The sequence below is a fragment of the Eleginops maclovinus genome, chromosome 11, assembly GCF_036324505.1.
Source record: "Eleginops maclovinus isolate JMC-PN-2008 ecotype Puerto Natales chromosome 11, JC_Emac_rtc_rv5, whole genome shotgun sequence".
Taxonomy (NCBI): domain Eukaryota; kingdom Metazoa; phylum Chordata; class Actinopteri; order Perciformes; family Eleginopidae; genus Eleginops; species Eleginops maclovinus.
Window position 1 is genome coordinate 15,758,551 of NC_086359.1, and position 26,433 is coordinate 15,784,983.

Sequence of the window (26,433 nt, forward strand, 5' to 3'; positions counted from 1 at the left end):
TATTTTATTATAATAAAACTATGTAATGCTACCCTAAGAATTTTGGTCTGGAAAACACTAAAACGTCTACATCTTTGTAGGAAAACAAATGTTGTTGCTGTGATCTTCTATTATAAAGGAAAAGCAAATTGTCATGAAATCTCAGAGGGGTGCCCAAACTTTTGCATACCACTGTATATATTTCAGAATCAGAATTCCTTTATTCGTCCCACAGAGGGGAAATTAAAATTTGCTACAGCAGCAACAGAGCCAAAGACAGCTTTACAAAAGAAAATATGCATTTAAAAAAAAAATCAAGATAAATAAAAACTCACAATTTACAAAACACACATCCTGAAGGAGATATAGCAGCCAGGTAAATATTGCACAGTTATTGATAATGGCATATTTATGTGTATATGTTGCACATAAATTGTTATTGCACAACTAGTCAGTTGTTTTTTTTGGGGGGGGGGGGGGTTGTATGTATGAGGGGTCTACCAGGGGCCATGCTGGTTGTAAAGTCTCACGGCTGTAGGAAGGAAGGACCTGCAGTATCTCTCCTTGAGACACTGTGGGTGCAGCAACCTGTCTCTGAAGGAGCTGCACAGTGCGGACAGGGTGTCCTGGATGGGGTGGGACACATTGTCCTGCAGGGAGGACAGCTTGGCTGCCATTCTCCTGTCTCCCACCACCTCCACAGTGTCCAGAGGAATCCCCAGGACAGAGCTGGCCTTCTTTATTAGTCTATTAACATCAAAATAAGCATCAATACAGGGGGAAACAATAGCACCGCGGACATTATTTTTGTTTTGAAATATTTTTCTGTCCTATTGAATTGAATAGAGATTACATTATAAACTCATACTACAGGAAACCTGATTAAAACTAGACCTACAATTGCTAGTGGGATATTTGATATTTAAGTATTTTCCTTTAAGCGGTTTTAAAATGTTAATAGAAAGTTGTTCATAAAGAAAATGAACAACAAGCCAAGGCATTCTTTCTCATCAGTTCCCATATTGTGCTTATGTGAAATCAAATATGAGTGAGAAGTTCAAACCCAAGTGTTTCACTTTTGCAACAACTGTTAGGAGATCATGCTGGAGAGAGTAATGGGTAGCTATAAATCATACCTGGGTTCAAACCTGGTTTCAAACACACACTATAGTTGCCAGATTTTCTATTCATCCCAATCCACAAACTAAGACATGACGAATAAGAATTGTACTTATTTTAGATTTTGTTCACTTTTAAAGATGTATTTAATGATAACGCATGTCCAAAAAGACAATGGAAAAGAAGATAAAGCTACAACAACATTGTAATTAATTTCCTGATGTTCAAATCTACATCATGTCCATGCAGGACTCTCATTTCTCATTATCTTTTTTGTTATTATTAGAAGCAAAAACAAATGCATATTGGGAGACTTTGAACTTCACACAGCAAAGACGAGGTCTCTAAAGCCCAGGCTATCATGTTGAAAAATATTATATTTGGTTGTTATTTAACCTGGCGGAATAGGGAGGGAAGAGTAATACATGTATCACTGGGATTTTGTTTTAAATAAGAGTAATATAGACTTGGGGTGCACAGGTAACCCCAGTGTTATTAACAGTGACTTGTAATGTATTAGTATTGTTTTACAGGAAAAGATTTTCGCTTCGGTAATATATTTAGTGACCGTTTTACTTTTTAGGAAGACCATCTTCTACCCACTGCATTTGTCATGGATACTCATCAAAATAAATACTAAAGCATTTAGCTGGTCAACCAATGTATCATCTTTATTTACATCAAATGTAAAGAAACATATGATGTAGAATTGAAATGCATATTTTGTGTTGATTCGTGACACTCTGTGAAGTCTCTTCCTCTTTGCCTTGTTCTTGCTTTGACATCAAAATTTAACCCAAAACCTTTGCAATCTGAAATCTAACACGTATGGTTAAAGAATGATAGTTTTGATACTCGAATGTTCTTTTTGTTTAAATGTTTAATTAGTTGTATTCATTAGCAGCATCTTTATAAGAATTTGGTAATTCCGATTTTATCAAATTACATTCATTACAATTATTCCAACTAAAATATCATTCGATTATATCCATAAAGAACAGTAGAAGTCTTGAAGAAACAGTAGTCCTTCAGAAAAAACTTAACTGAATATCTGTTTTCCTGGCGGAAGAGTTTCATACACAACATAAAAACTGCCAAGTAAAATAGACATGTAAACAATCTATATAGAAATAAACACAATGTTTAAATACTGTATTTGTACAGATATACATTTGATATAATTCACTTTTTGAAAATATATTTCTTTCTGGTAGAATAATTAAATGTGCTTTTTAACACAGTGCACATTCATTCTCATTCAGTGGCTGCATAAACAACTTGGTAAAGAGGTCTAGAAGTAACTGCAGGCCAGGAAGAAGTTGTTCCTCAGCACACGGTTCAACGTCCTGGACCTGTACTCAAATATGTAGGGTCCATTATAGATGTAAGTAAAACCTGCGGAACAGAAAGTCAATGTTAGTTTCTTCTTCTTTTTGTTATATGGAAAGACTGGAAAGCAGAGAGGGGATGACAAGCAGGTCAGATTCAAACTCTGATCCGCTACATGCAACTGGATGGCCCTCAACCTTAGTTCCTGTGATAGTTCAAGAAGTAATTCAACTTTTTAACAAAATTCCTAATCCCGTTATTTCCTAGAGTTAGATGTTAAGATTGATTCCACTCTCATGAATATGAAGCCGCAGCTTTGATAGGGTTAGCTTAGTTTAGCAGGTCAGCAGCAAAATTAGCTAGCCTGGATCGGTCACACAGTAGCTAAGGATGTGTTCTTTCCGAGAGCCGAAATGCACATTGGCAAAAACTGGATCGTTCGTCAACTCTTCAATTGGAATGAACCAGTACCAGGTATTTAAATAATGAAATATTTAAAAAATATTTTCATAAATGTATTGTTAAAGGCTATCATGCCACATCATATATATCTGTTACATTATCAGCCTTACTGATAAGCAAGAGACACCACAATTTGTGTTCTGTATACCATAGTAAAGATATCTTTCATATATTCAAACGTAACTGTGTTGATTCATATAAAAATATAGAAATAGCATGCTCTTTATCTTGGAACAACACTAACAACACTCATTTAAGTGTAGAGTGTCAGATGATAACTGCCTCCTGTTTGAAAGAAGAAAGTGAGAGCAAGAAAACTAATAAATACACTCCGTCAAACATAATTTGTGTGAAGGTCTGGGAGGGATTTGAGGGAAAACTGTGAACATCTTATTTCAGTGATCTTGACTTGGGGAAACTTAGTATGCCACTCACCTCTGTACTGGACTGCTGCAGTCACCTTGCCATTCAGACCGGAGAAGGTCTGATCAACTCTCTTGGGGAATCCATGATCCATGGTCTTTCTGGCCTCATTATAACTGAAGAAACACCAACAGTCATTAGATAGATTCTAGGAGGTTAAATGCAAAAAAATTGTTCAACGCAACAACAGAAAAAAATCTTTGAACACACCTGTAGTATGTGCTGCCTACAAAGAACAGAGTCTTGCCGGATTCTGCGTCATAAAGGGCAGCATCAATTTTCCTCACACGTCTGGGGAAACCAAACGTAGTTAGCCTTTTAGGATAGCCACGTACAAGATCATAGCCACTGAAGGCCCACACTTTATGACCTACAGGCAGAAAAAAACCCAGAAAAATCACACAGTTGGTTCATTTTGAAACACTTTTAGATTGGAGCTGTGGACACGTTATGAAAACACAAACCTTTAAAGAGAAAGACTTTGTCTGAGTGTCGGCTTTCATAAGCAGCGTTGACTTTAGAGGGGGCATCAGGCCAGAAGTTTGTGATGAGACTCTGCTGAGGTGTGCTGCTCTGAGGGTAGCTCCTCCAGAAGAAGCTGAGAACACAAAAACATAAATGAGTAAGTAATTCAGCTCTAGAAAACAAAGATAAATTGACTGGAATGGACTTCAGGTTTCATACAGTATATTTGAGCATTCTGCAGGATGTCTGACCTGTCCTTGAAGAAAAGCATCTCTCCTCGCAGGGTTGTGACAGCATCCAAGACCATGGTTGAATCACAGGCATCAGGAGTGGTGGGGGGCAGAGGTTCCTCTACAGAGGGATCTTTATCAGTGTTTGGACCTGGAGGACAAACAAAATGAGTCACCAAGTATTGAGACATCCCTGTATCACATTGCAATAAAGCCCAAACAGTTGAGAAGCAATCCACAATTATTGTGCAAGAGATTGCCAGCCAGTTAGTACTAACCATAGATAGACTGGATGCCATTGACATCATCCCGGGGCAGGACGAATCTTTCAGGATCTCTGTATGTGTACGTAGGGTACATGAGAGCACCAGCATCATCAGAGTGGGACAAGCCAAGGGAGTGGCCAAACTCATGGGCAGCCACCATGAAGAGGACGTAGCCTACAGCAGAAAACACACATACAGGTTAGCCTTACAAGATAATATCATGTCAAAATTGACAGTAGTTACATAAATAACAAACTGACCTCTGTTTGAACGGTAAGTGAAGGTCTCATCCTCGTCAAAATGAGCATCTCCACCAATGCCAGGGGATGGAGCAAAGGCATGGGCAAGAGTACCACCAGGGCCATCAAAGGGGTAATAATCACTGTGTGCTGGTAACAAGAACATACTCAGGTCAGAACCCAAGTGCTTGTGCATTCAAATGTACTTTATATTGTCCTGCAATACTATATTTTTTTGTAAAGCAACAAATCAACATTGAGAAACCATTTTAAATCTATTGTACCTCACAACACCAATGTGTGTAAGTTAGGGGTATTCGTGAGATGTCACAACCACAAACCTGAGCCAAGATAAACACCCTAAGCCCTTACAAAATAGTAAAGAATGTCTGAGATGTGTGCAAGCCCTGGCATGCCAGTGGAATGATGTTGTTTCTTTGTTTTGTTGATGTACATTATGTAACTGTTCTGAGACCATTGACAATAATTAAATATTAATAATAATAATAATAACAATAATAATAATAATAATAATAATAATAATAATAATAATAATATAATTAACATAAAAATTTTGTTATGTTGTTTTTAAAACATTTTTAACTGATGGTATTTCTGCATTTAACTTACAGTAAGTGAAGTGAACCTTTTCCACTTCTGGAAGTTATTCTTTACTCACATTGCCGGCCAAAGGAGATCATGATGTCAGCAGTGCCACTGTTGATTCTACTGAATCTCAGAGGAGTGACTTTGGCCCAAACCTGCAGCGCTCTCTCTATAGAATCATCTACCTCTGCCACAGACATGTCTGGAGTGTAGTTCTCTATCCTGAGGGACAGAAAAAATGTCGTTTTAATTAGCTAGACTTTCTAAAAAAAACTATTTCCCACAAGTTAAATCTTTAGATCAGTCACCTGTAGGTAAGGCTGTTTTTCTGCCACTTGAAATAACGTCCAAACGTGGAGAAACGGGCAAGTTTTCCGTCCGGAACACCACAGCGAGGCTTCTTCATCATTGCCATGGTGTCACCATCCAGCATCCCAGTGATCTGGAGGCCAAAGAATCTCTGCATCTCACTCAGCTTCCTGCTCACTGGACTGACCCCCCGCCTGGTAGAAGGACCGGTCTCCTCTGTTAGGTTGAAGAATTTCTTCAGGTAGCTCTGTAAAAGAAGATGCAAAGGTATTGGTCTACAGAATTTTTGGAATCTTTCCAAAATGCAAAAATGTAACACATCAAGTAGAAAAATTAATACCCGACTACATACCTCTGCAAAATGTTCATCATTAACATTGATTTGTGAAACAGGCCCACAGTAAACTGTGAGTGCCAGGCTTAGAATGATGCTCAGACTGTAAGACAGACTCATGCTTCCTCGTTGAATGGGACTTGTGTTTTTTTGATGGCCTCAGCTGCTATATATATATGTTGGTGCAGTGGGGGCGATTAGGAGTGGGCGTGTTGAGTCAAAAGGGATCCTGACAACATGTCAACATATGACAAGCTGGGAGTGAGAATGTGTTGGTTGAGTAACAACCTTCTTGAGTCAGTGATTACATTTTAAGATGAGAGGAGGAGATCAGCTTTGATTGCTTAGCCAAAGAAAAAAAATCCCCAAAACAGAAAAACAAGATATGTATGGAAGTGTTTGCTAGATACCTGGCAAATGCTGGATTTAAACACATATACTATACAGAGGATGAATTCAGTTCATTTTTTATCTGTGTTTTGCTTCATTCCCATACATAACCTATTGTCTCTTTTTCATATTATCTGAGCGGTATTCTTATATTTTATTCAGATTTTTACAGCAGTCTATCATGAATAAAAGGTACTAAATCACTATGTGTCTTTGATAACCCTCAGGCTACTGTTGCTGCTGATGCATGTTTGTGAGAAACAGACAAGTTGCGTCAAGTCTTGAACAAGTCCTTCCGACAGCTGATGGGAGTATTTGTAGATGCCACAGATAAATAGTCATGCTTTACAACTTTACCCAACAACCACAACCTATTTTCAGGTAACTTGATACTAAGCATGGGCAGTCACAATTGTTGTGGAAATTCCACACCTTCTTTTAAAAACAGAACAAATCAACAAGCTTCAAATCAAAGTTGTGTTATTTAATAAAAAGTAGAGCATTTAACAGAATCAATTCCAGCTGGAGGCCAGATAACCTGCACAACCAAAGTAGTACAAGGATCTGACCCCGATCAAACATTAAACCAGATTCTTAAAGGGAAGGAAGAAGGGCAACAGCCAATCAAATTCTACATTACGGGATACTAAAACATTTGGCCAGAGGGGCAAACTGCATACATGGTAATTCAACCCAATCTGTAATTGTTTCCTACAGATGTCCAATGGCCAGTTCCCATGTCACATGATCGTCAACTTTCCCGGTGTGAAAAGAAAAAACATGGCGGACAACCGACTCATTTTTAGTGCAAGTTTGCACTGATTGTACCTTACTGTAGAACTCTCTGAACCAACCCTGTCTGTGTGAAACATGTTATGATTCAAACAGTGGCTAGCAGCTTATGATGGTAACAGCGAAGACAATGCAAACTGCAACAGTGCAATGTTGTTGATTGGTATTGAATTGCCAGCAAAAACCGCAATATGACCTCAGTGTAGAGCAGAAGCAAATAGCCAACGTCAGACACAGGACTTCAATTATTATTAATAAATTCATTTATCCACAAGTTTAAAAGATACACTCATAAGACATTTTGAATTGTGTGAAATGGGACATCCCGATAAGCTATATGAACCTTGAAAATAGAGGCCCAGACTCTAAACATAAACATTTACAATAAATATTATTATCTCATCTAGAACTGTAAAGTTCATATACAGAAACTTAACAAACTCCTCAAACTAACCAAATCCTTTACAATTAACTAACCCTGACAACTAAATGGTCTAAAGCATTTGATTAATCAGCCTTAACATCGATTTAAAGTAAGTAGCACCGACAAATATTGTCAAGACCTTTATTATTTTATCATTATTTTAGCTCTGAATAATTTATTTAAGGGTTTTGTGCCTCTTCGGTTTATTTTGAAAAGTCTGTGTGGCTTCCGGTGTTATCGATGACGGCAGTTGTAACCAGGTTTCAACAGAAGCACACGGCCCATTGGTAAGCAGCAGCTAGCTGGGAAATAGCCTGCTAATGATGTGTAGTTTATAAATATAATGTGTTGATGTTTGCCACACTGTTAGGCAGTCTTGAGAGAGTGTTATTTAGCGCTCGCAGCTAGCTCCGGTTAGCATAATAGTCTGACGCTATTAGTATTCCAGGCTAGCGCTGAGCTAGGTCTTGCTAGCATTAAGCTATTATTAATGTAAGCAATTTTATGTAACCTGTTGTATGTGGTTTGATCATTTCAGATTTATGACCTGTGGTCACCTGTGGTCATTTTATAATAAAATAAAAGAAGACAGAGGATAAAAACACGACTTACTGCTTCAGTGTGCTTCCTGTCAAGCCTTTTCGGAGGGCCGAATTCTAAAAATCAGAACAAATATAGGTAAAATAACGGCAAATATAAATCAATTTCAGAGTAAAGTAAACGTTAAGTCTACAGCCATTATCTGACATATTGGTTTCATAAGTTCTGCTTTAAGAATTTAGTGTCGTATTATCAATCCCTTTCCACACCTGAGGACCTCTGCATCCATCTGGTAAATTCACAGTAAATTGGAATGTTATACCCTTTGTAAAATCCTTTTCCCTGTGTGTATGTGAGGACAAAAACGTTAGGATAAGGTCGCACAGTCTGTCGTTAATCATATTGACTACATTAAACAGGCATTGTAAGAGGTATTAGCTTCATTCAGCTTTAGGAAACTGACTCTAACATGAAAAAGATTGGATTACTACAACAACAAAAAGTATCACAGAAGGTGCAGCCCTGTTACAGTACGTTGGTGGTTCTTTAACACTTCGTTTACCAGCACCTGCAGCTCAAAATAGTCCCTTAATGCACATTCACAATAGTGTTGTGCAGTCCTGTGTAACTGAACCCTGAAGCAACCCCCTTTGGTGCAGTTTGTTTGGGTTAGTGGACGCATTGTCTTGTCACTGTGTGGGAAATTAGATCACTGAACTCAAGACAACCAATAAGTTATGTAAGGAGCTAACTAGGTACTACCAATAATTTGATATCTTTTTCCACAGACAATTTTTGTTTACATTTTTTGGAAAGCTTAAGTTTTCCCCTTTGTGAATGCAAACAGGACCAGAATATTAAAACAATGTATCATCCTTACATTGGCTGTATTCATGATCAACACATTTAGGTGTAAACTCACTGTAGTAGCAACATTGTTCTTTATATACTCTTGGGTATGTTATTCTTAGTGTTATCAAGTAAATGCACATGCACTGGCAAACAGGATTGTTTGATCCCATACGTAAAATAACAACAAAACATACTTAGAAATGTATGTTTTTTTTATTTAGACCTTTCAAATGTGTGCATACATGTGCAAATGGCAATGACAATGTTTCAAAAGAAAGAAGAATTAGAGCTCCACAGTTAACATACATTCAATAGAAAAGTATAACAGCAATAATAGCAACAATTAATCAGTGCAAATTACATTAATAGCCTGAGATAAACAGATAATTAAGCAATGAAGAGCATAATATATCCAGTATATAGTCGGGAATGTGTAACATCAAATGTTTAAATGATAAAATATATTATTATAAATTATAGACCTTTGGATCAAACCTTAACCCCAATTGCAGGTGATCTGTGTTAAGGGCTCTGAGTGCTTGCTAAGAGTAGAAAAATGCTATATAAAAGCAATCCAATTAACACTGTTTCCTTCATCGTCATTCGGATTGGTCACATGAACAACATAAAAAGTGCTTTAGAAGTTAGTGCAGGGCAGGAAGTAGTTGTTGTTCAGCACGCGGAACAGCTTCCCGGAACTCAGGCTGTACTCAAACATGTGTTTTCCACTGTAGATGTAGGTAAAATCTGCAGAACAGATACTCAATGTTAGTTTCTGCATCAAGTTTTTCTTTAATTTCAGTAATCTTGACTAAAAATGCTTCTCACGTCTGTACTGGAAGGCCGCAGTCACCTTGCCGGTCAGGCCAGAGAATTTTGTATCCACTCGCTTGGGGAAGCCCTTGTCCATAGTGTTTTTGACCTCATCATGACTGAGGAAACACAGACAGTCATTACACCAATTCACCATTTGAAAACGGTCATCATTACCTTAATAATTCACCTGAAAAATGTCACATAATCTGAGCTCACCTGTAGTAATTGCTTCCTACAAAGAACAGAGTCTTGCGAGAGTCCTCGTCATGAAAGACTGCATCAATTTTCGTCACACTTTTGGCAAAACCAAAACTGGATATTGGTTTAGGATAGCCACTTACAAAATCATATCCACTGAAAGCCCAAACTTTATCTCCTGTATAGAGATTAAGACAATAAAAATAGTTTATTATATGCATGTAAAGATGAATAATGCAATCTTAAAAACAGTTTTATGTTAGGATAAAACAAACCTTTAAAGAGATAGACTTTGTCTGAGTGTTGGCTTTCATAAGCTGCGTCAATGTTGGAGGGAGCATCGGGCCAGAAGCTTGTGATGAAACTCTGCTGAGGTGCGCTGCTCTGAGGGTGGCTTCGCCAGAAGAAGCTGAGAACACACAAGAACAAGAATGAGTAAGTCAGCTCTTGAATGAAGAGAAAACGATGGACGTCAGGTTTCAGATATTTGAGCATTCTGCAGGATGTCTGTTACCTGTCCTTGAAGAAGAGCGTCTCTCCTCGCAGGGTGGCGACAGCATCCAAGACCAATGTTGAGTCACAGGCATCAGGAGTGGTGGGGGGCAGTGGTTCCTCTCCAGAAGAATCTATATCAGGGTTTGGGCCTGAAGGATAAACAAAATGAGTCACCAGGTATTCAGAAAGCTCAGATTTACAATTCAAAAAAGCCCAAACAGTTGAGCGGCATCCCGAAGAGAATGTCCGAGTGCAAATACACTGAAAAAACGGAAACGTTGACTTTATTAACTGTATGAGGTTAGTTGAAAGCAATGATATTGACTTGGACCTTATATTATTATTTAAACTTAATATTATTGCTTTCAACTAACCTCATACGGTTATGTGAATTCTGCTGGCATAATACATTCATTAAATTCAACATTTCCGTTTTTCCAGTGTAAGCATTAATTGCTCAGCAGGTTGGACTCACCATAGATAGACTGGATGCCGTTGACATCGTCACGGGGCAGGACGAATGTTTCAGGATCTCTGTATGTGTACGTAGGGTACATGAGAGCACCAGCATCATCAGAGTGAGACAAGCCAAGGGAGTGGCCAAACTCATGGGCAGCCACCATGAAGAGGATGTAGCCTACAGCAGAAAACACACATACAGGTTAGCCTTACAAGATAATATCATGTCAAAATTGACAGTAGTTAGCATGACACACTACGCTGTACATAAATAGCAAACCGACCTTTGTTTGAACGGTAAGTGAAGGTTTCATCCTCGTCAAAATGAGCATCTCCACCAATGCCAGGGGATGGGGCAAAGGCATGGGCAAGAGTACCACCAGGGCCATCAAAGGGGTAATAATCACCGTGTGCTGGTAACAAGAACATACTCAGGTCAGGTTTTGCCAAACAAATAGACATACAATAAATACATAAATACATGTAAAAAAAAAAAACAGCAAATCATAAACAGGTTTTCCCCTAAGGTTAAGAGAAGGATGCTCAATGGGAAGGGACAACCAATAACCTGCGCAAAGACATAGTATATAACTGCGGAAGGCAAAGTAGAAGTTCTCTGTACTCACATTGCCGGCCAAAGGAGATCATGATGTCAGCGGTGCCACTGTAGATTCTTGTGAATCTCAGAGGAGTGACTTTGGCCCAAACCTGCAGCGCTCTCTCTATAGAATCATCTACCTCTGCCACAGACATGTCTGGAGTGTAGTTCTCTATCCTGAGGGACAGATCAAAAGTCAAGAACATTATTACTACAGAATCAGATGAGAATCAGAATTTAGAGCTAGACCTCCTAAAGAGACTCTTTCAGACACATTCTCTCTTTAGATCAGTCACCTGTAGGTAAGGCTGTTTTTCTGCCACGAGTGATCTCCAAATGTGGAGTAACTGGCAAGATTTCCATCCGGAACACCACAGCGAGGTTTTTTCATCACTGCCATGGTGTCAGCATTCAGCGTCCCGGTGACATGGAGGCCAAAGAATCTCTGCATCTCACTCAGCTTCCTGCTCACTGGGCTGACCCCCCGCCTGGAAGAAGGACCGGTCTCCTCTGTTAGGTTGTAGAATTTCTTTAGGTAGCTCTGCAAGAGAGAAAACACACGTTTGATAGTTACTGCACCTGCAAAATCTATAAACACTTGTCTAGGAAGAAGGAATCTGTATTTTAGTATGCAAAAAACTGTTGACAGCAGATAGACTTTTTCCTGTACAGCTAGCACATTCAGAATTCTTAGAAGGGTAAAGTTTCACCTAGACTTTATGGCAATAAAAGATAAAGCAAGCATAGGCCTACATACCTCTGCAAGTTCCTCATCTTGCTCAGTAATCTGTGATAGTGGCATGCAGTAAACTGTGAGCGCCAGGCTCAGCAGGGTGCACAGATTGAAAGTCTTCATGTTTTCGTTTCAATCTCAAGTATATGTTGTGTTTCTGTCCTGAGGGCAGCTGTTATATAGGCAGAGGGTTTCAGAGCGACAGGGCGTGTTGAGCAACTACGTCCTTCAGTGAGTGACTCAATATTCCTTTTATGGTTAGGACAGGAAGTTATGCTTTGATTGCTCACCCCCCCAAAAAAAATCCCATTACAAGGCACTATCGGTCTGATGAAATAACATTTGTATTTGGATGTTATTCATGGGAATTTTATTGGTGGGAAAATAATATTGTAACAATTACATAAACTTACCATAAGACATCATAAGATTCACATTCAGATTTAGCTTGAAATGTGTTTTATTTTGCATAATTTTTAACACATATACAGATGTAAACTCCTGAATTTCCCCACGAGGAAAAAATAAAGGTCCGTCTTGTCTCATCTTATCTTATCTTACAAACAATTTCAATTTGTAAATAGGATGTTTTTTTTTTCTGGAACCAGTTAACAAACACAACCACAAATGATAACCTTATATATCATGAATAAAAAGACATAATATTATATTCTCAAAGGTTGAATAAAATGTTCAATTGTTTTTTTTTTAGGGCGCCAATAACATGGATACATTTTACAGCAGTGATTGCCATTATGTGATTGATGTCCATTTATTTTTCATTCATATTCATTCAATATGCTGTGCCGTTATATTTATTCAATATTTTGTGCTTAAACATTGTTTCTACTGCATCTCGCATTGGGTTTATGAAGACATTTTAGTTTATTGTATAACATATAAATGAGTGTTATATTGCAAAGGCTTATTTAACTTTTTTTCTGGAGGATCATTGTGAGTCAGCTCCAGGTGGTTATTTTCCATCCATAGAGATAGTTCTCTAATAATCAACACCCACTTTGTACACCAATGTTAGTGGAAAGCTACATTTTTGTAACAGTTTCATAATAGTGAACACGGAGGAGCAGTAATGTATTCAACTATATTGTTCTCAGGCTTATTGATCAACACCAGTATATGAAGACACATTTGGAGAGGATGAAAAAGTTGCAAGAAAAGCATGTCACAATGAAGCAAAAGGTAGAACCGCAGAAATAAGTGTAATGATTTCTGGAGTATCTTTAAAAGAAATGTTGATTATAACATAAACACAAAGTCATGCAGTTTCAGAAGCACCATAAAATATCAGTATCAAAATCATACACAACAGAAGAAAACTGTTCTTTGATACAAATTACATCATTACAAGACTGCGTAACTCAATGAGATACTGTAAGACTTTTAACCACTGCCTGGAATCATCCATCACTTCCCTATTTGGTTTTAGGTACATTGCGGTTATGGCTGATTGCAAATGTTTTGTAACACGTATTCACACACAGCAAATACAAGTGATCTCATCTCCTCTTTTTCAGTATTTCATTGTCGTCCTTCTTCTTGCAGTCCAGCATGTCATTGGCAGGGCTGGTGGTCACATATTTGGAGTTAGGGTCAAATTTGTAATGGACGTTTCCTTTGAAGAAGTGCACAAGTCCTGTTGGGGAATGAAATTCATTATTGTCTCGTAAATGTTTTAGCATAGTGCTCCTAGGCACCAGCATCTATACAGATATTTTTAATGCAGCATATCAGTCTGTGGTTTCCACAAAAGATATGTACACTGAAAAACTGAAACATTGACTTTAATTGAATGTATTATATCAACTGATAACTGTATTGGGATATTTAAAAGCAATAATATTAAGTTGAAGCTATTTAAACTAAATACTATTGCTTTCATCCAACCTAATACAGTTATATGAAATCTGTTTATAAAAACATTCAATCAAAGTCAACGTTTCGGTTTTTTCCGTGTATTATGTGATGACAAACAAAGCACACTGTTGCCAACTCTTTTCCAATGAAAGCAGCTAGCAGCAATAACTTCAAAATGTGCTAGATTTAGTGACAAAGTCAAAAAGTTGGAACATTCATTCATTTTTCTCTCCTGTCACTTGGCCAACATTACTGGACACAACTGCAGGCAGGTAGGGAGTCAGTTAGGTAGACAGGTAGGTCAGCCTTATGAATTGATAAATTGAATTACATTTAAATAACCTTAAAAAGTCTAACCTCAGACCATTTAAAGCACTTTTACACCCCATGCCAACATTTATCCATTCACACACATCACTACTCATCAACATAAACAATTGTCAAAAACACACACTCACACACCAATGCATGTACGTCAATATATTGCCCAAAGTAAATTAAGACTTGCAGACAGGAGGAACTTGGTCTAGTCTGACAGACAAAAATGATTCATGCCTGTTTTCTTCAGAGTTAGATACTGGACGTTAACGTCATCAAAATATGAGAAATCACACATCCCAAGAATAAGCATATTTATGTTGGCTTCCAGAATTTATTATAAGATTTGATCCACTACTTTTAATATATTTTCTTTCTTTGCAAGCAGAGGTGACCGTCAGTCCCACTCCTTGCAGGAAGTCTTGCCCACTTTATTAACTTGATACTTTTTGTGACACAAAATCATTTATCTAATGACGAGAACTCCCCAATGTTGTCCATGGTGAATTGAAGAGATGGAATAAGAAGGAGATCTAACTACCCTCAAAGAACACTGCTGCATCTATGGGAGTTGCAATCCCCGGCCACTGATGCTCTATAGGTGTTGGTGATCCCTCCATCGTCTTCTGCTGCTCATTGTACCTACAGTATATAAAGTTCACAAAGATGAGGTTGTATAGCATTGTCTCCACATTTTATGGCAAGGAGGTTACAATGTTGCATGATAAACCACAATGCCTGTTGTGTCTAATGACATCAGAAAAATCCCCATGATTAATTAGCTTAAAACCCAAGTAAGAAATCGCAAAGCAACTCACAGAAAGCCATTTATGTTTTTGTTTTACCAACATATTTTTGCCACGAAAACGTTGGTTATAAGTATACTATTACTTAGAAATGACTACAGTCAAAGGCTAGCATCAACATTATTTCTAAATATAGTAGCAGACAATTCTTTGAGAGGCTATACAGCACAAAAGCTAATCATAACACTAATGCAATTTTTTTAAAGATAAATGTGGGATTATGATTAAAGTAAAATGACCATTAAGCACATTACATTTATTTGGATATTGCACCTAATGATGTTTTTCAAAAGCAATTTCTGGTTGTGATAGGCAAAATTATACGTGATTTTTCCTGAATTGAGAGATATTTCAGTTTGATCAAATTCACCAATAAAAGCTCCTTCAACACAGACTGGGAATCTGGTTTCCTTCATTGTTATCACACATCATTTTCAACCAAATTGCTGATAACCTTGCACCATTCAACAGTCACAAAATGATTTTACATAAGTGTATAAAGAGTACTTATAGTTATAGTTGGGAAACGGTGGGATATTAAATACCTCCAACACTCATGGCCAGTGAAGAATATAGTGTAGCTGCCTAGTCGGAAGTGAAGAGCGGCATCTACAGATTTTATTCTGGAGGGGAAGCCCAAGTCCGAGATGTTTCTTGGGAATCCCTCCTCAAGTTTTAATTGCTTCATTACCCAGTATTGATGACCTGAAAGATACAGTATATTTATATCCATTATACATTTGTATATACAGTACATGTGCCCAGGAAACTTTATTTTACCTTTGAAAAACACATTTACATTCCTCTCCACATTCTCATAGACAGCATCCAAGTAGTTAGGTACACCTTCTGACCAAAGACTGCCAATCAGGGTGATCCTTGTGTCATCAAACTGAGGATGTCTGCGCCACATAAATCTGAAAATAAGTGATTTCAAACACAATTTTAAACTTTTGTCTGTCGTACAAAGCAGCAGGGAAAAACAGGTCTGTCTGTAACCCTTTGTGTCAACATACTTTGACAGGGACATTTACATACCTATCTTTGAAAAACATGACCTCCTGTTGTAATTCTGTAACAGCGTCAAAGGACAAATGTGGATCACATTTGTCAGGTGTTCTTGGAGGAGGTCTTTTTGAAAACACTGAAGCAAATTTTGGACTGATACCTGTCAGCAACAGAAGTATACAGTTTAGGTACATTCTTGACAGAATAAATAAGACCCTGGCCTTTAAAAAGTATCCGGCTCTTATTTTCTATTCAAGAAAATGTTCTTGGTGTAACTATCAGAAAATGATTCTAATTTACACAAGTTAGGTAAACTTAGATGCCCTTGCCTTGAATCACTCTTGGCTATACACTTTTGCTTTGCTCCATAACGTTACATTAATATACATCACTAGCAAGCTAGCCAATTTCGCGAGTCAGCCAGATCCCAAAGAGTCTATGACTTTAAGTGAACTCAAAACAGTATTTTTATACGTAATCTAGCTATAGAGATTTGTCTACGTTAGCATCAAGTGTACTTAACTAACATGTTAGCTCAAACCACAATATCACAATGTTTTTCACACGTTGGAGTTTGTTGTAACTCTTAGCGAAATAGGACAGCTACATTAACTTGGAAAATATTGATCTGGAGAACTGAATTGGATACATTTACTGTTTATTAGACCACAAATGAGATACAAATGAGATTGCTAGCACACCATGCAGTCCCTCTCTCCCTGCAACTGAGACTACTCCGCTGTGAGGAGAATGGGTGTGGCTTCAGAGATAGAGTAGTGCCTGTATCAACTCAAATTCAGCCAGTGTAAACCCCAGTGGGAGTGCTGGATCTAACTTATGTAACGGCAGCCACAGTAAGTGTGCTGATCGGGCCCAGAGTCAGGCCGTACCAAGATTAGATCTCCTACTACGCCTACAGTCTTTCAATGGCTTAACTATTAATGTAAAAAGTGGGATGCAAGAATAGTACTTCAGACTGATATATCATTTACAAATAATTGATTTAAAGCAAGAATCAAGGAAGTCTACAGAGAGAATAACATTGTTGATCTTCTTTCAGTCAAATATTTAACATAGCAAAACCTTGACAGAAGCCAGTTTAAGCAACCCCATTAAGATTTTATTCTTCCTGAGCTGCTTTTGTGAGCTCAATTGCAAGAAGTGTATTTGTAGGCTTTCATATGAAATCTGTCTATTGGCGTATGAAATAAATTGCATATGCTAATGTGATTTAACCATTTTGCAATTACTAAAGTTTCATGCATTTATGAGTTTATAAGTCACTTTGAGACTATAAAAACAAAACACTCAGATATGCTTTAAAAACAGGCAACAAAACAGTCAGAATATGACAGCAGATAGACAATATAAGACCGTGAGTAGTTGGCGTTGAGAATTAAGTATTGACACTAACCACTTAAGACTTCACTGTTACTGAAGACATTTCGAACGTCTAATGATGAAACATAAAAAAGAGGATGTGGTGGATTTTAGTTTTCAACACCACTCTAAACTGTGGGAACAAAGCATTGAAATATTATGGCGAACTAAATATGTTTGATTACATAAGACTCATTGTGTAAATTTCTTTCGTGCATGTTATTAAAGCACATGTTATAATTTCATATGCACACTCTATCTGATATATAACTCACCATACAGGTGTTGAACATCTGTGACATCGCGGAAGGAGAGGAGAAGTTCATTATTGGGAGCAAAGTTGTATGCAGGGTACATGATCGCTCCGGGATCATCAGAGTGTGGCAGGCCAATTGCATGGCCAAATTCATGGACTGCTACAGTAAGAAGGTTGAAACCTGGAGCAGGAACACGACAACAAAAGGGTTGGTTACACTTGACATTTAAATGTCAGTGAGAGAAAAATGTCAAACCAGCCCTTAAGTCAACCTAATGTACTTGTTTGTTTATGTGAGAGATCTAACTCTGGTGCTGTACCCGTAGAATTTAGACTCCAGTCTTCAGCTGCATCAAAGTGTACGTCTCCACCAATACCAAACCCAGGCAGGAAGGCATGAGCCAAAATTCCTCCTTTGCCATCAAATGGTGAGCCGTCTTCATGATCTGTTATTAACAAGGCAAATCACTGTTACACTTTGGTTTCCTGTATGCCATGTCTGTCGGTAATACTCACCGCCATTGTGGAATGAGATGACGATATCAGCCTCTTTCCTGCTCCGTTTGCGAAATTTTATCGGTGCAGCGTTGGACCACAGCATCCACGCCGCCCTGAAGACTTTTTGAGCCTTTGAGGTTGAGAAGGGAAGGTTGTAGCCAGCGATCCTGAGGAGAAAAGATATCATCTAAGAACTACGTAATGTAATTATTCTTTACTAATTACTAATACTTTATCTGATGCATTTAGTGCTTTTTGTCTTTTTAATTTTTTCATCCATCTGCTACAGGCTAAATCTTTTGTCATGCATTGCTCCATGGATGGATAAGTCCATTTGTTGGTCAGCCAGACCCCACTCTGGTCCGGACTGAAACATCTTGGCAATGCTTGGATGGATTGCTTGGATGGATTGGAGTTTTTTGTCAGACATTCATCATCTCCTGAGGATAAATCCTACTGAATATGGTGGTTCACCCTGCTTTTTCCTTTTACATCAGGTTTGTCAGGTTCACATTGGTTTTAAGTGAAATGCCAACAACTTTGCCATGCAACTTGGTAAACACATCTACGACAAAAATGTGTTCATGTTGCCATGCTTGTATTAGCATTTAGCTAAAACTACTGGTGTGCTTGAATACCACTGTTATTTAGCCTGATGATTGCTTGTCATTAAAAATTACATCCACTTCATTTTTTTACCTATAGCTGAGTGTGCTCTTCTTCCAGCGAATTGTTTCCCCAAATTGTTCCACATCCGACAGACCGCAGCGTGGCCTCTTCATCACTGCCAGAGTCTCATTGGTCAGCTCTCCACTTGGTAGCAAACCAAAGAAGCGTTGCATCTTCTGGATCTTATCACAGAGTCCGGTCTGCCAATCAGCACCTTCATTTTTGTCTGTAGTTCTCTTGTGTCTCTCGGACTTGGTCTTGTAGCCATAGAAGTGCCGTAGATATTTCTGCGGATAAGTCGGTATTCAAAAGAGTGCATTACTGCGATCAATGAAAAGTTAATGCATGTATGGTTGGCTGTTGTACACCATCGATATGCTGATACAGTGTGGTATTTTATTTTATTTTCATTACATGACAAACAGTAAAGAGCATAAACCAGGCCAAAAATCCAAGTATGTTCATAATTAAACATCCATATTGAAAACTTATGTCCCATCAGCATTAACACAACTGGTATTCTGAATTACAGTAAAAAGATGACTCAATATTCTACTGATTTGACTCAGAATGCTGAATCATCACTGAGAATGGGTCACATCACTTCTCATAGTAGAGTAAATAACAGTGATTCATATTTTAGCTTCTGATAAGATTTTCTCACTAAAAAAACGTAGCCTGCAGTTATGTAATAATAATTATAATGTGTGCAGGAATATTCTCAACAGAAAGGTTTCACAAAGTCTCAGAGACACACATTTCTTATTGTTGTATGCGACATTAAAGTTATAACCTAGAAACAATAATATATTATAATACTTGATATTCATCCCATTGATGTCCATTAGGTCAAACATTCTTATAAATATAATGTCAATACATAATGAGTATGCATGCATACACAACATATGTCTAAAGCCACAAAACCTTTATACACAAATGCAAATTATATGAGTGCACAAAGCTATATAAAGAAATGCAAAACGGTGTTATTATATTACTGCATGCTTTGAAATTATTTGATGATTATAATGACCTCACAAGCTCAAAATTTAAATAGCACTTATTCATATGTTCATATGCCTTTCCGAGAACCAGCACCTTATCGTGGTGGAGAGGTTTGTGTGCCCCGATGAACCTGGGGGCTGTGTTGTCTGGAACCTGGTGTTCCTGGTAGGGTCTCCCATGGCAAATTGGTCTCAGGTAAGGGGCCAGACTAAGATTGGTTCAAAAAGACTTCATGAATGAACACACTTGGAAGCGAGGATACCCGGCCCGGAGGAAGCCCGGGGTCCCCGTCTGGAGCCAGGCCCAGAAGGAGGACTCGTCAGTGAGCGTCTGGTGGCCGGGCTTGCCACGGAGCCCGGCCGGGCACAGCCCGAAAAAGCAACGTGGGCAACACCTCCGCTTCTCCGTCCCGCGGGCCCACCACCTACGGGAAACAACGATGGGGTCGGGTGCGCTGCCAGAAGGGTGGCAGTGAAAGCAGAGGGTCTCGACGGACCAGACTCAGGCGGCAGAAGTTGGCTTTGGGGACGTGGAATGTCACCTCTCTGGGGGGGAAGGAGCCGGAGCTTGTGCGGGAGGTGGAGCGTTACCAGTTGGATCTGGTGGGGCTCACCTCTACGCACAGCGTCGGCTCTGGAACCTTACTTCTGGATAAGGGTTGGACTCTATTCTTCTCCGGAGTTGCCCAAGGTGTGAGGCGCCGAGCGGGTGTGGGGATACTCACAAGCCCCCGGTTGAGTGCCGCTTTGTTGGAGTTTACCCCAGTGGACGAGAGGGTCGCCTCCCTACGCCTGCGGGTCATGGGGGGGAAAACTCTGACTGTTGTGTGTGCTTATGCACCAAACAGCAGTTCAGAGTATTCGGCCTTCTTGGAGACCCTGAAAGAAGTCCTGTATGGGGCTCCTGAAGGGGACTCCTTAGTCTTGCTGGGAGACTTCAACGCACACGTGGGCAATGATGGAGACACTTGGAGGGGCGTGATTGGGAGGAACGGCCCCCCTGATCTGAACCGGAGTGGTGGTTTGTTACTGGACTTCTGTGCTAGTCATGGATTGGCCATAACAAACACCATGTTCGAACATAAGGATGCTCATAAGTGTACGTGGTACCAGAGCACCCTAGGCAGAAGGTCCATGATCGATTTTGTAATCGTATCATCGGATCTGAGGCCGCATGTTTTGGACACTCGGGTGAAGAGAGGGGCGGAGTTGTCAACTGATCACCATCTGGTGGTGAGTTGGGTCGAGTGGCGGGGGAAGCCTCTGGACAGACCTGGTAAGCCCAAACGTGTAGTGCGGGTGAACTGGGAACGTCTGGAGGAGTCCCATGTCCAGGAAGCCTTCAACTCACACCTCCGGCGGAGCTTTTCAGGCATCCCTGTGGAGGACTGGGGACATTGAACCAGAGTGGGCGGTGTTCAAAGCTTCTATTGCCGAAGCTGCGGTGGGGAGCTGCGGTCTCAAGGTCTTAGGTGCCTCAAGGGGCGGTAACCCGCGAACCTCGTGGTGGACACCGGTGGTTAGGGAAGCCGTCCGACTGAAGAAGGAGGCCTTCCGGGATATGTTATCCCTGGGTACTCCTGATGCAGTTGCAAGGTATCGACAGGCCCGAAGGGCAGCAGCCTCAGCCGTGGCCGACGCAAAGCAGCGGGTGTGGGAGAAGTTCGGAGAAGCCATGGAGAAGGACTTTCGGTCGGCACCAAAGTTGTTCTGGAAAACCGTCCGGCACCTCAGGAGGGGGAAGCAGGGTACCATCCAAGCTGTGTACAGTAAGGATGGGGCGCTGTTGACCTCAACTGATAGTGTGTTAGGGCGGTGGAAGGAACACTTTGAGGAACTCCTGAATCCGACAACTCCGCACTCTATGTTAGAGGCAGAGCTGGAGTATGAAGGGGGATCAATTCCAATCTCACGGGGGGAAGTCACTGAGGTAGTTAAACAGCTCCACAGTGGCAAAGCCCCGGGGGTGGATGAGATCCGCCCAGAAATGCTGAAGGCTCTGGGTGTTGAGGGACTGTCATGGTTGACACGTCTTGTCAACATTGCGTGGAAGTCGGAAACAGTACCGAAGGAGTGGCAGACCGGGGTGGTGGTTCCTCTCTTTAAAAAGGGGGATCAGAGGGTGTGTGCCAATTACAGAGGCATCACATTACTCAGCCTCCCCGGGAAAGTTTACTCTAAGGTGCTGGAAAGGAGGGTCCGGCCGATTGTCGAACCTCAGATTGAAGAGGAACAATGCGGTTTTCGTCCTGGTCGTGGAACGACGGACCAGCTTTTCACTCTCGCAAGGATCCTGGAGGGGGCCTGGGAGTACGCTCATCCGGTCTACATGTGCTTTGTGGATTTGGAGAAGGCGTATGACCGGGTTCCCAGGGAGATACTGTGGGAGGTGCTGCGGGAGTATGGGGTGAGGGGGTCTTTGCTTAGGGCCATCCAATCTCTGTACTCCCAAAGCGAGAGCTGTGTCCGAGTCCTCGGTAGCACGTCGGACCGTTTTCCGGTGAGGGTTGGCCTCCGCCAGGGCTGCGCTTTGTCACCAATCCTGTTTGTGATATTCATGGACAGGATTTCGAGGCGTAGTCGTGGGGGAGGGGGTTTGCAGTTCGGTGGGCTAAGGATTGCACCACTGCTTTTTGCAGATGATGTGGTCCTAATGGCTTCATCGGTCTGTGACCTTCAGCACTCACTGGATCGGTTCGCGGCCGAGTGTGAAGCGGCTGGGATGAGGATCAGCACCTCCAAATCTGAGGCCATGGTTCTCAGCAGGAAACCGATGGATTGTCCACTCCAGGTAGGGAATGAAGCCTTACCCCAAGTGAAGGAGTTCAAGTATCTCGGGGTCTTGTTCTCGAGTGAGGGAACAATGGAGCGTGAGATGGGCCGGAGAATCGGAGCAGCGGGAGCGGTACTGCAGTCGCTTTACCGCACCGTTGTGACGAAAAGAGAGCTGAGCCAGAAGGCAAAGCTCTCTGTCTACCGGGCCATCTTCGTTCCTACCCTCACCTATGGTCATGAAGGATGGGTCATGACCGAAAGAACGAGATCGCGGATACAAGCGGCCGAAATGGGATTTCTCCGCAGGGTGGCTGGCATCTCCCTTAGGGATAAGGTGAGAAGTTCAGTCATCCGGGAGGGACTCGGAGTAGAACCGCTGCTCCTTCGCGTTGAAAGGAGCCAGTTGAGGTGGTTCGGGCACCTAGTGAGGATGCCACCTGGGCGCCTCCCTAGGGAGGTGTTCCAGGCACGTCCAGCTGGGAAGAGACCGAGGGGTAGACCTAGGACCAGGTGGAGGGATTATATCTCTTCACTGGCCTGGGAGCGCCTTGGAATCCCCCAGTCAGAGCTGGTTGATTTGGCCAGGGAAAGGAAAGTTTGGGGCTCTCTGCTGGAGCTGTTACCTCCGCGACCCTGACGGAAAAGCGGGAGAAGATGGATGGATGGATGGATGTTCATATGTTGAACTTAGGTTTACTTGTTAAGATATTCCCCTGCACTGTACATTTCATTCTATGGCCTGGTCTCGTACACTACTTCAGTTGGTTTTTATCCGCTTTATTACTTTCATTTACTCTTTTCAATAGCCTATGTTTTGTGGCCTTGTGTTTTTGTATTATGTTCTCTTGCCTTTCTGTCTCAGATAATGCACTTTGAATTGCCCTATTGTTTAAGGTGATGGGCAACCGTTACGCTAACTTGGCCTTACAGTCTTTACAGAAAACATTCCAAACATTTTCTCAAACCCTTAATAATAATGCTCAAATGTCACAGTACGGTACTGTAATTGTAGGTGTCAACAACTGCGTGGTCCACAGACACTTGCAGCCTCTGATTTCACTGCAGTTCTTTTATGGGATTTTATTTTTAAAGACACTAGCAGCTGTCAACATACACTGAAAGAAATGAAACGTTCACATTAATTAAAAGTATTATGTCAACACATTTCCTAAAACTGTATTAGGTTAGTTGAAATCAATAATATTGAGCTTAAATTAAAAATAGGTTCATTTTAATATTATTGTTTCAACTAACCTCACAAATTCCTGAGAAATCTGTGTCACAATACATTTAAGTCAACATTTCAGTGTAATTTGTTCAGTGTAGTTCGTTACACAATTATTTTCTTTTAAACTTATACCAAAAGACAAAAAGTACTAAATATCATCTGACACATGTTTATCATGCATCCATTACAAATCATGAATTTATCAAAACATTTTCCAACATAAGTAATATTGCTGTTCCTGTTTTAATGCGTACATGTTTTTACTTCATTAAAAAAAATGTCACAGTAATTACAAAGTAAAATATATATACACACATACACACACACACACACACACACACACACACACACACACACACACACACACACACACACACACACACACACACACACACACACACACACACACACACACACACATATATATATACATTTTACTTTTTAATTTCCCACATAAATAATCCCACAGATGTTTTAAATTGCCATAGATTACAAGGTATCAAGACAGATCCTATCAGAAGCTCAAAAGGTCAATTTAGAACTTTTAAGGAAATCTAAACCAACCAACCAACCAACCAACCATCCAACCATACATGAGCAAAGCTCCTCTCTGGTTGAGGTAGTGTGGCTATATAATCCCTGCACACACACCTGCACACCCGACAGGGCTCCTCCATGCACACCTAAATACCTCTGCAAACTCCTGGTCAGCTTCAGAGGGTCCGGCGTGGGGCTGTGAGGGCAGGTTGGGGGTTCGGAGAGGTGAGGCTGTGACAAGAGTCAGTAGACCGAGCCAGAGCATCTTCATGTTTAACAGGCAGCAGTCCCAGCAAGTCAGCCTGTCTCTGAGCTGTGCAGCTGTGTGGGCCACCTGTTAATTATGTGTGCTCCTGTCCCGACAAGAGCAAGGGTCTTCTTTAATGTCTCTTCAAAGAAACACCAAGCTCCGAGTAGGAATATAATCCTAACTGGCCCAAAATTAAGAAACATCTTCAGTCTTTGGTGTCAGATTTAGGAGTAACAGTATTAAAACATTTGGAACCATGGTAAAGGGGCCCTGTCTCCTGCACACTTTATGCGAAAGAACAGTGGCGACAAAGACAGTATGCACATGGGAGTTTTGGGTAAGAGAGTCTACCTCACTCTACTGCTGCAAATATTAAACTTTATTACACGGTTTAGTTGGATTATCTGATTGTGATTGGTCAATTTTGACATTTCAGACGTTGGAAACACACCGCTGCTAAGCCAAATAAGGAGAATTGCTAAAGAACATTCAAGGGAGAGAAAAAAAGAGGTACATAAAACCTCGATCAGAACTGCCATCCTTTTAAAATAAGTTGTTGTTGCCACAGTTCCAGCCGTTAATGTAAGCCATCTCATACATTGTGTGTGTAATTTTTTCTATTTTTGCGAAAATAAAGCTATAGTTTGAAGGAACTACAGATTTTTATGCTGAATTAAGAGCATTAAAATATCATTTCCTAATGGATGTTATTGAGACTTTAAAAACATAGATAGACTGTCTGCGTTATAGCCCACAGGGATTAGATCATTATAATATTCATGGTGAATTTTTTTGTTGCACACTTTTTTTCTTTCTTGTGAGGTATTTATGCCATATAGGGAACGTCTCCAATAAAAACAATGATATTTAGGGTGAAGACTATAACTCAACTGAAGACAAGCTCTAATGTTTTTTGGGTTTTTTTATGTAGAGGCGAGGCATTTCACATCAGATTGATGACCTGGATCTGAAGAAACGTATAATGTTGCTTTGAAGGCACAACAGCTAGTGTTTGTGATTCATCATGATGATGCCACTGGATGCCTTCATGTCTGTTCTGAAATCAAAGCTCAATCCTTAAACTAATCTACAATAGTGAAAATGATAAACATTATTCCTGCTAAACAGCTCTGTTATGTTAGCATTCCGTGTGAGCATGTTAGCCTTCTCTCGTTAGCATTTAGCTTGAAGAACTGCTGTCTGCTGTGCACTGAAAAAACGTAAACGTTGACTTTAATTAAAAACATAAAATGATGTCAACAAATTTCACATACATTTGTTAGGTTAAGTTGAAAGCTATGATATTAAGTTGAACCTAAATGTATTTCTATATTTAAACTTTATAATATTTCTTTCAACTTACGTCATACAGCTATGAGAGATTTGTTGACGTTAATAAACTTAAACGTTTCAGTTGCTGTCGTAATGTTAGGTTGCAATATCGTAGCAGTTATAGTGTTAGTGATACAATTGTTTTAAATCAGTAATATCATGTTTAAATCAATATGTTAAGTCAAATCATTGATTTATTTAGTAGCTGTGCAAGAAAACTGAATAATATGTAGAGAGAAGTCATTATATTGACAGTACCCATTCAGGTTTTGAATAATATTCATATATAGTTAACTTTAAAAGAAAATAAAGACTGCATAATGGTGTTGAACTCCTGGAAAACAACTCCACCACCACCAACTGCAGTGGAGTGTGTCCCACTGGCAGCCATTGGGAACAGTGCAGGCATGCCAAAACAAGGGACATGGAGGCACTG

General features: G+C 40.1%; 3 protein-coding genes across 3 annotated transcripts; all 3 read right to left on the minus strand.

Moving 5' to 3' along the window:
• Nucleotides 1-1,742: 1,742 nt before the first annotated feature.
• LOC134871929 (collagenase 3-like) lies at nt 1,743-5,904 on the minus strand. Its single transcript, XM_063894946.1, has 10 exons — nt 5,780-5,904; nt 5,427-5,674; nt 5,192-5,340; nt 4,534-4,662; nt 4,286-4,447; nt 4,029-4,158; nt 3,777-3,910; nt 3,523-3,682; nt 3,325-3,428; nt 1,743-2,493 (listed from the first exon to the last, which is right to left on the minus strand). The coding sequence occupies exons 1-10, from the start codon at nt 5,879-5,881 to the stop codon at nt 2,390-2,392; spliced, it is 1,422 nt and encodes a 473-aa protein (XP_063751016.1). The 5' UTR covers nt 5,882-5,904; the 3' UTR covers nt 1,743-2,389.
• Nucleotides 5,905-8,953: 3,049 nt separating this feature from the next.
• LOC134871928 (matrix metalloproteinase-18-like) lies at nt 8,954-12,218 on the minus strand. Its single transcript, XM_063894945.1, has 10 exons — nt 12,083-12,218; nt 11,622-11,866; nt 11,354-11,502; nt 11,012-11,140; nt 10,744-10,905; nt 10,288-10,417; nt 10,049-10,182; nt 9,792-9,951; nt 9,588-9,691; nt 8,954-9,506 (listed from the first exon to the last, which is right to left on the minus strand). Exons 1-10 carry the CDS (start codon nt 12,179-12,181, stop codon nt 9,397-9,399), a joined length of 1,422 nt encoding a protein of 473 aa, XP_063751015.1. The 5' UTR covers nt 12,182-12,218; the 3' UTR covers nt 8,954-9,396.
• Nucleotides 12,219-12,574: 356 nt separating this feature from the next.
• On the minus strand, nt 12,575-24,686 carry LOC134872169 (collagenase 3). The gene is made up of 11 exons (XM_063895337.1): nt 24,570-24,686; nt 18,899-19,155; nt 18,218-18,366; nt 18,022-18,147; nt 17,717-17,882; nt 17,107-17,118; nt 16,096-16,188; nt 15,838-15,974; nt 15,603-15,762; nt 14,793-14,893; nt 12,575-13,712 (listed from the first exon to the last, which is right to left on the minus strand). The coding sequence occupies exons 1-11, from the start codon at nt 24,684-24,686 to the stop codon at nt 13,576-13,578; spliced, it is 1,455 nt and encodes a 484-aa protein (XP_063751407.1). The 3' UTR covers nt 12,575-13,575.
• Between the last annotated feature and the right edge of the window lie 1,747 nt (nt 24,687-26,433).

Coding starts and splice junctions, on each gene's coding strand:
- LOC134871929 (XM_063894946.1), bottom strand. CDS start 5,881: ATGAGTCTGTCTTACAGTCTGAGCATCATTCTAAGCCTGGCACTCACA. Junction 4,663..5,191: donor GATCTCCTTTGGCCGGCAAT/GTGAGTAAAGAA, acceptor TCTTGTTACCAG/CACACAGTGATTATTACCCC. Junction 3,683..3,776: donor CAAAGTCTTTCTCTTTAAAG/GTTTGTGTTTTC, acceptor TTCTGCCTGTAG/GTCATAAAGTGTGGGCCTTC.
- LOC134871928 (XM_063894945.1), bottom strand. CDS start 12,181: ATGAAGACTTTCAATCTGTGCACCCTGCTGAGCCTGGCGCTCACAGTT. Junction 11,141..11,353: donor GATCTCCTTTGGCCGGCAAT/GTGAGTACAGAG, acceptor TCTTGTTACCAG/CACACGGTGATTATTACCCC. Junction 9,692..9,791: donor GTAGGAAGCAATTACTACAG/GTGAGCTCAGAT, acceptor GTGTTTCCTCAG/TCATGATGAGGTCAAAAACA.
- LOC134872169 (XM_063895337.1), bottom strand. CDS start 24,686: ATGAAGATGCTCTGGCTCGGTCTACTGACTCTTGTCACAGCCTCACCT. Junction 17,883..18,021: donor CTGGAGTCTAAATTCTACGG/GTACAGCACCAG, acceptor TTCCTGCTCCAG/GTTTCAACCTTCTTACTGTA. Junction 15,975..16,095: donor GTCATGTTTTTCAAAGATAG/GTATGTAAATGT, acceptor ACTTATTTTCAG/ATTTATGTGGCGCAGACATC.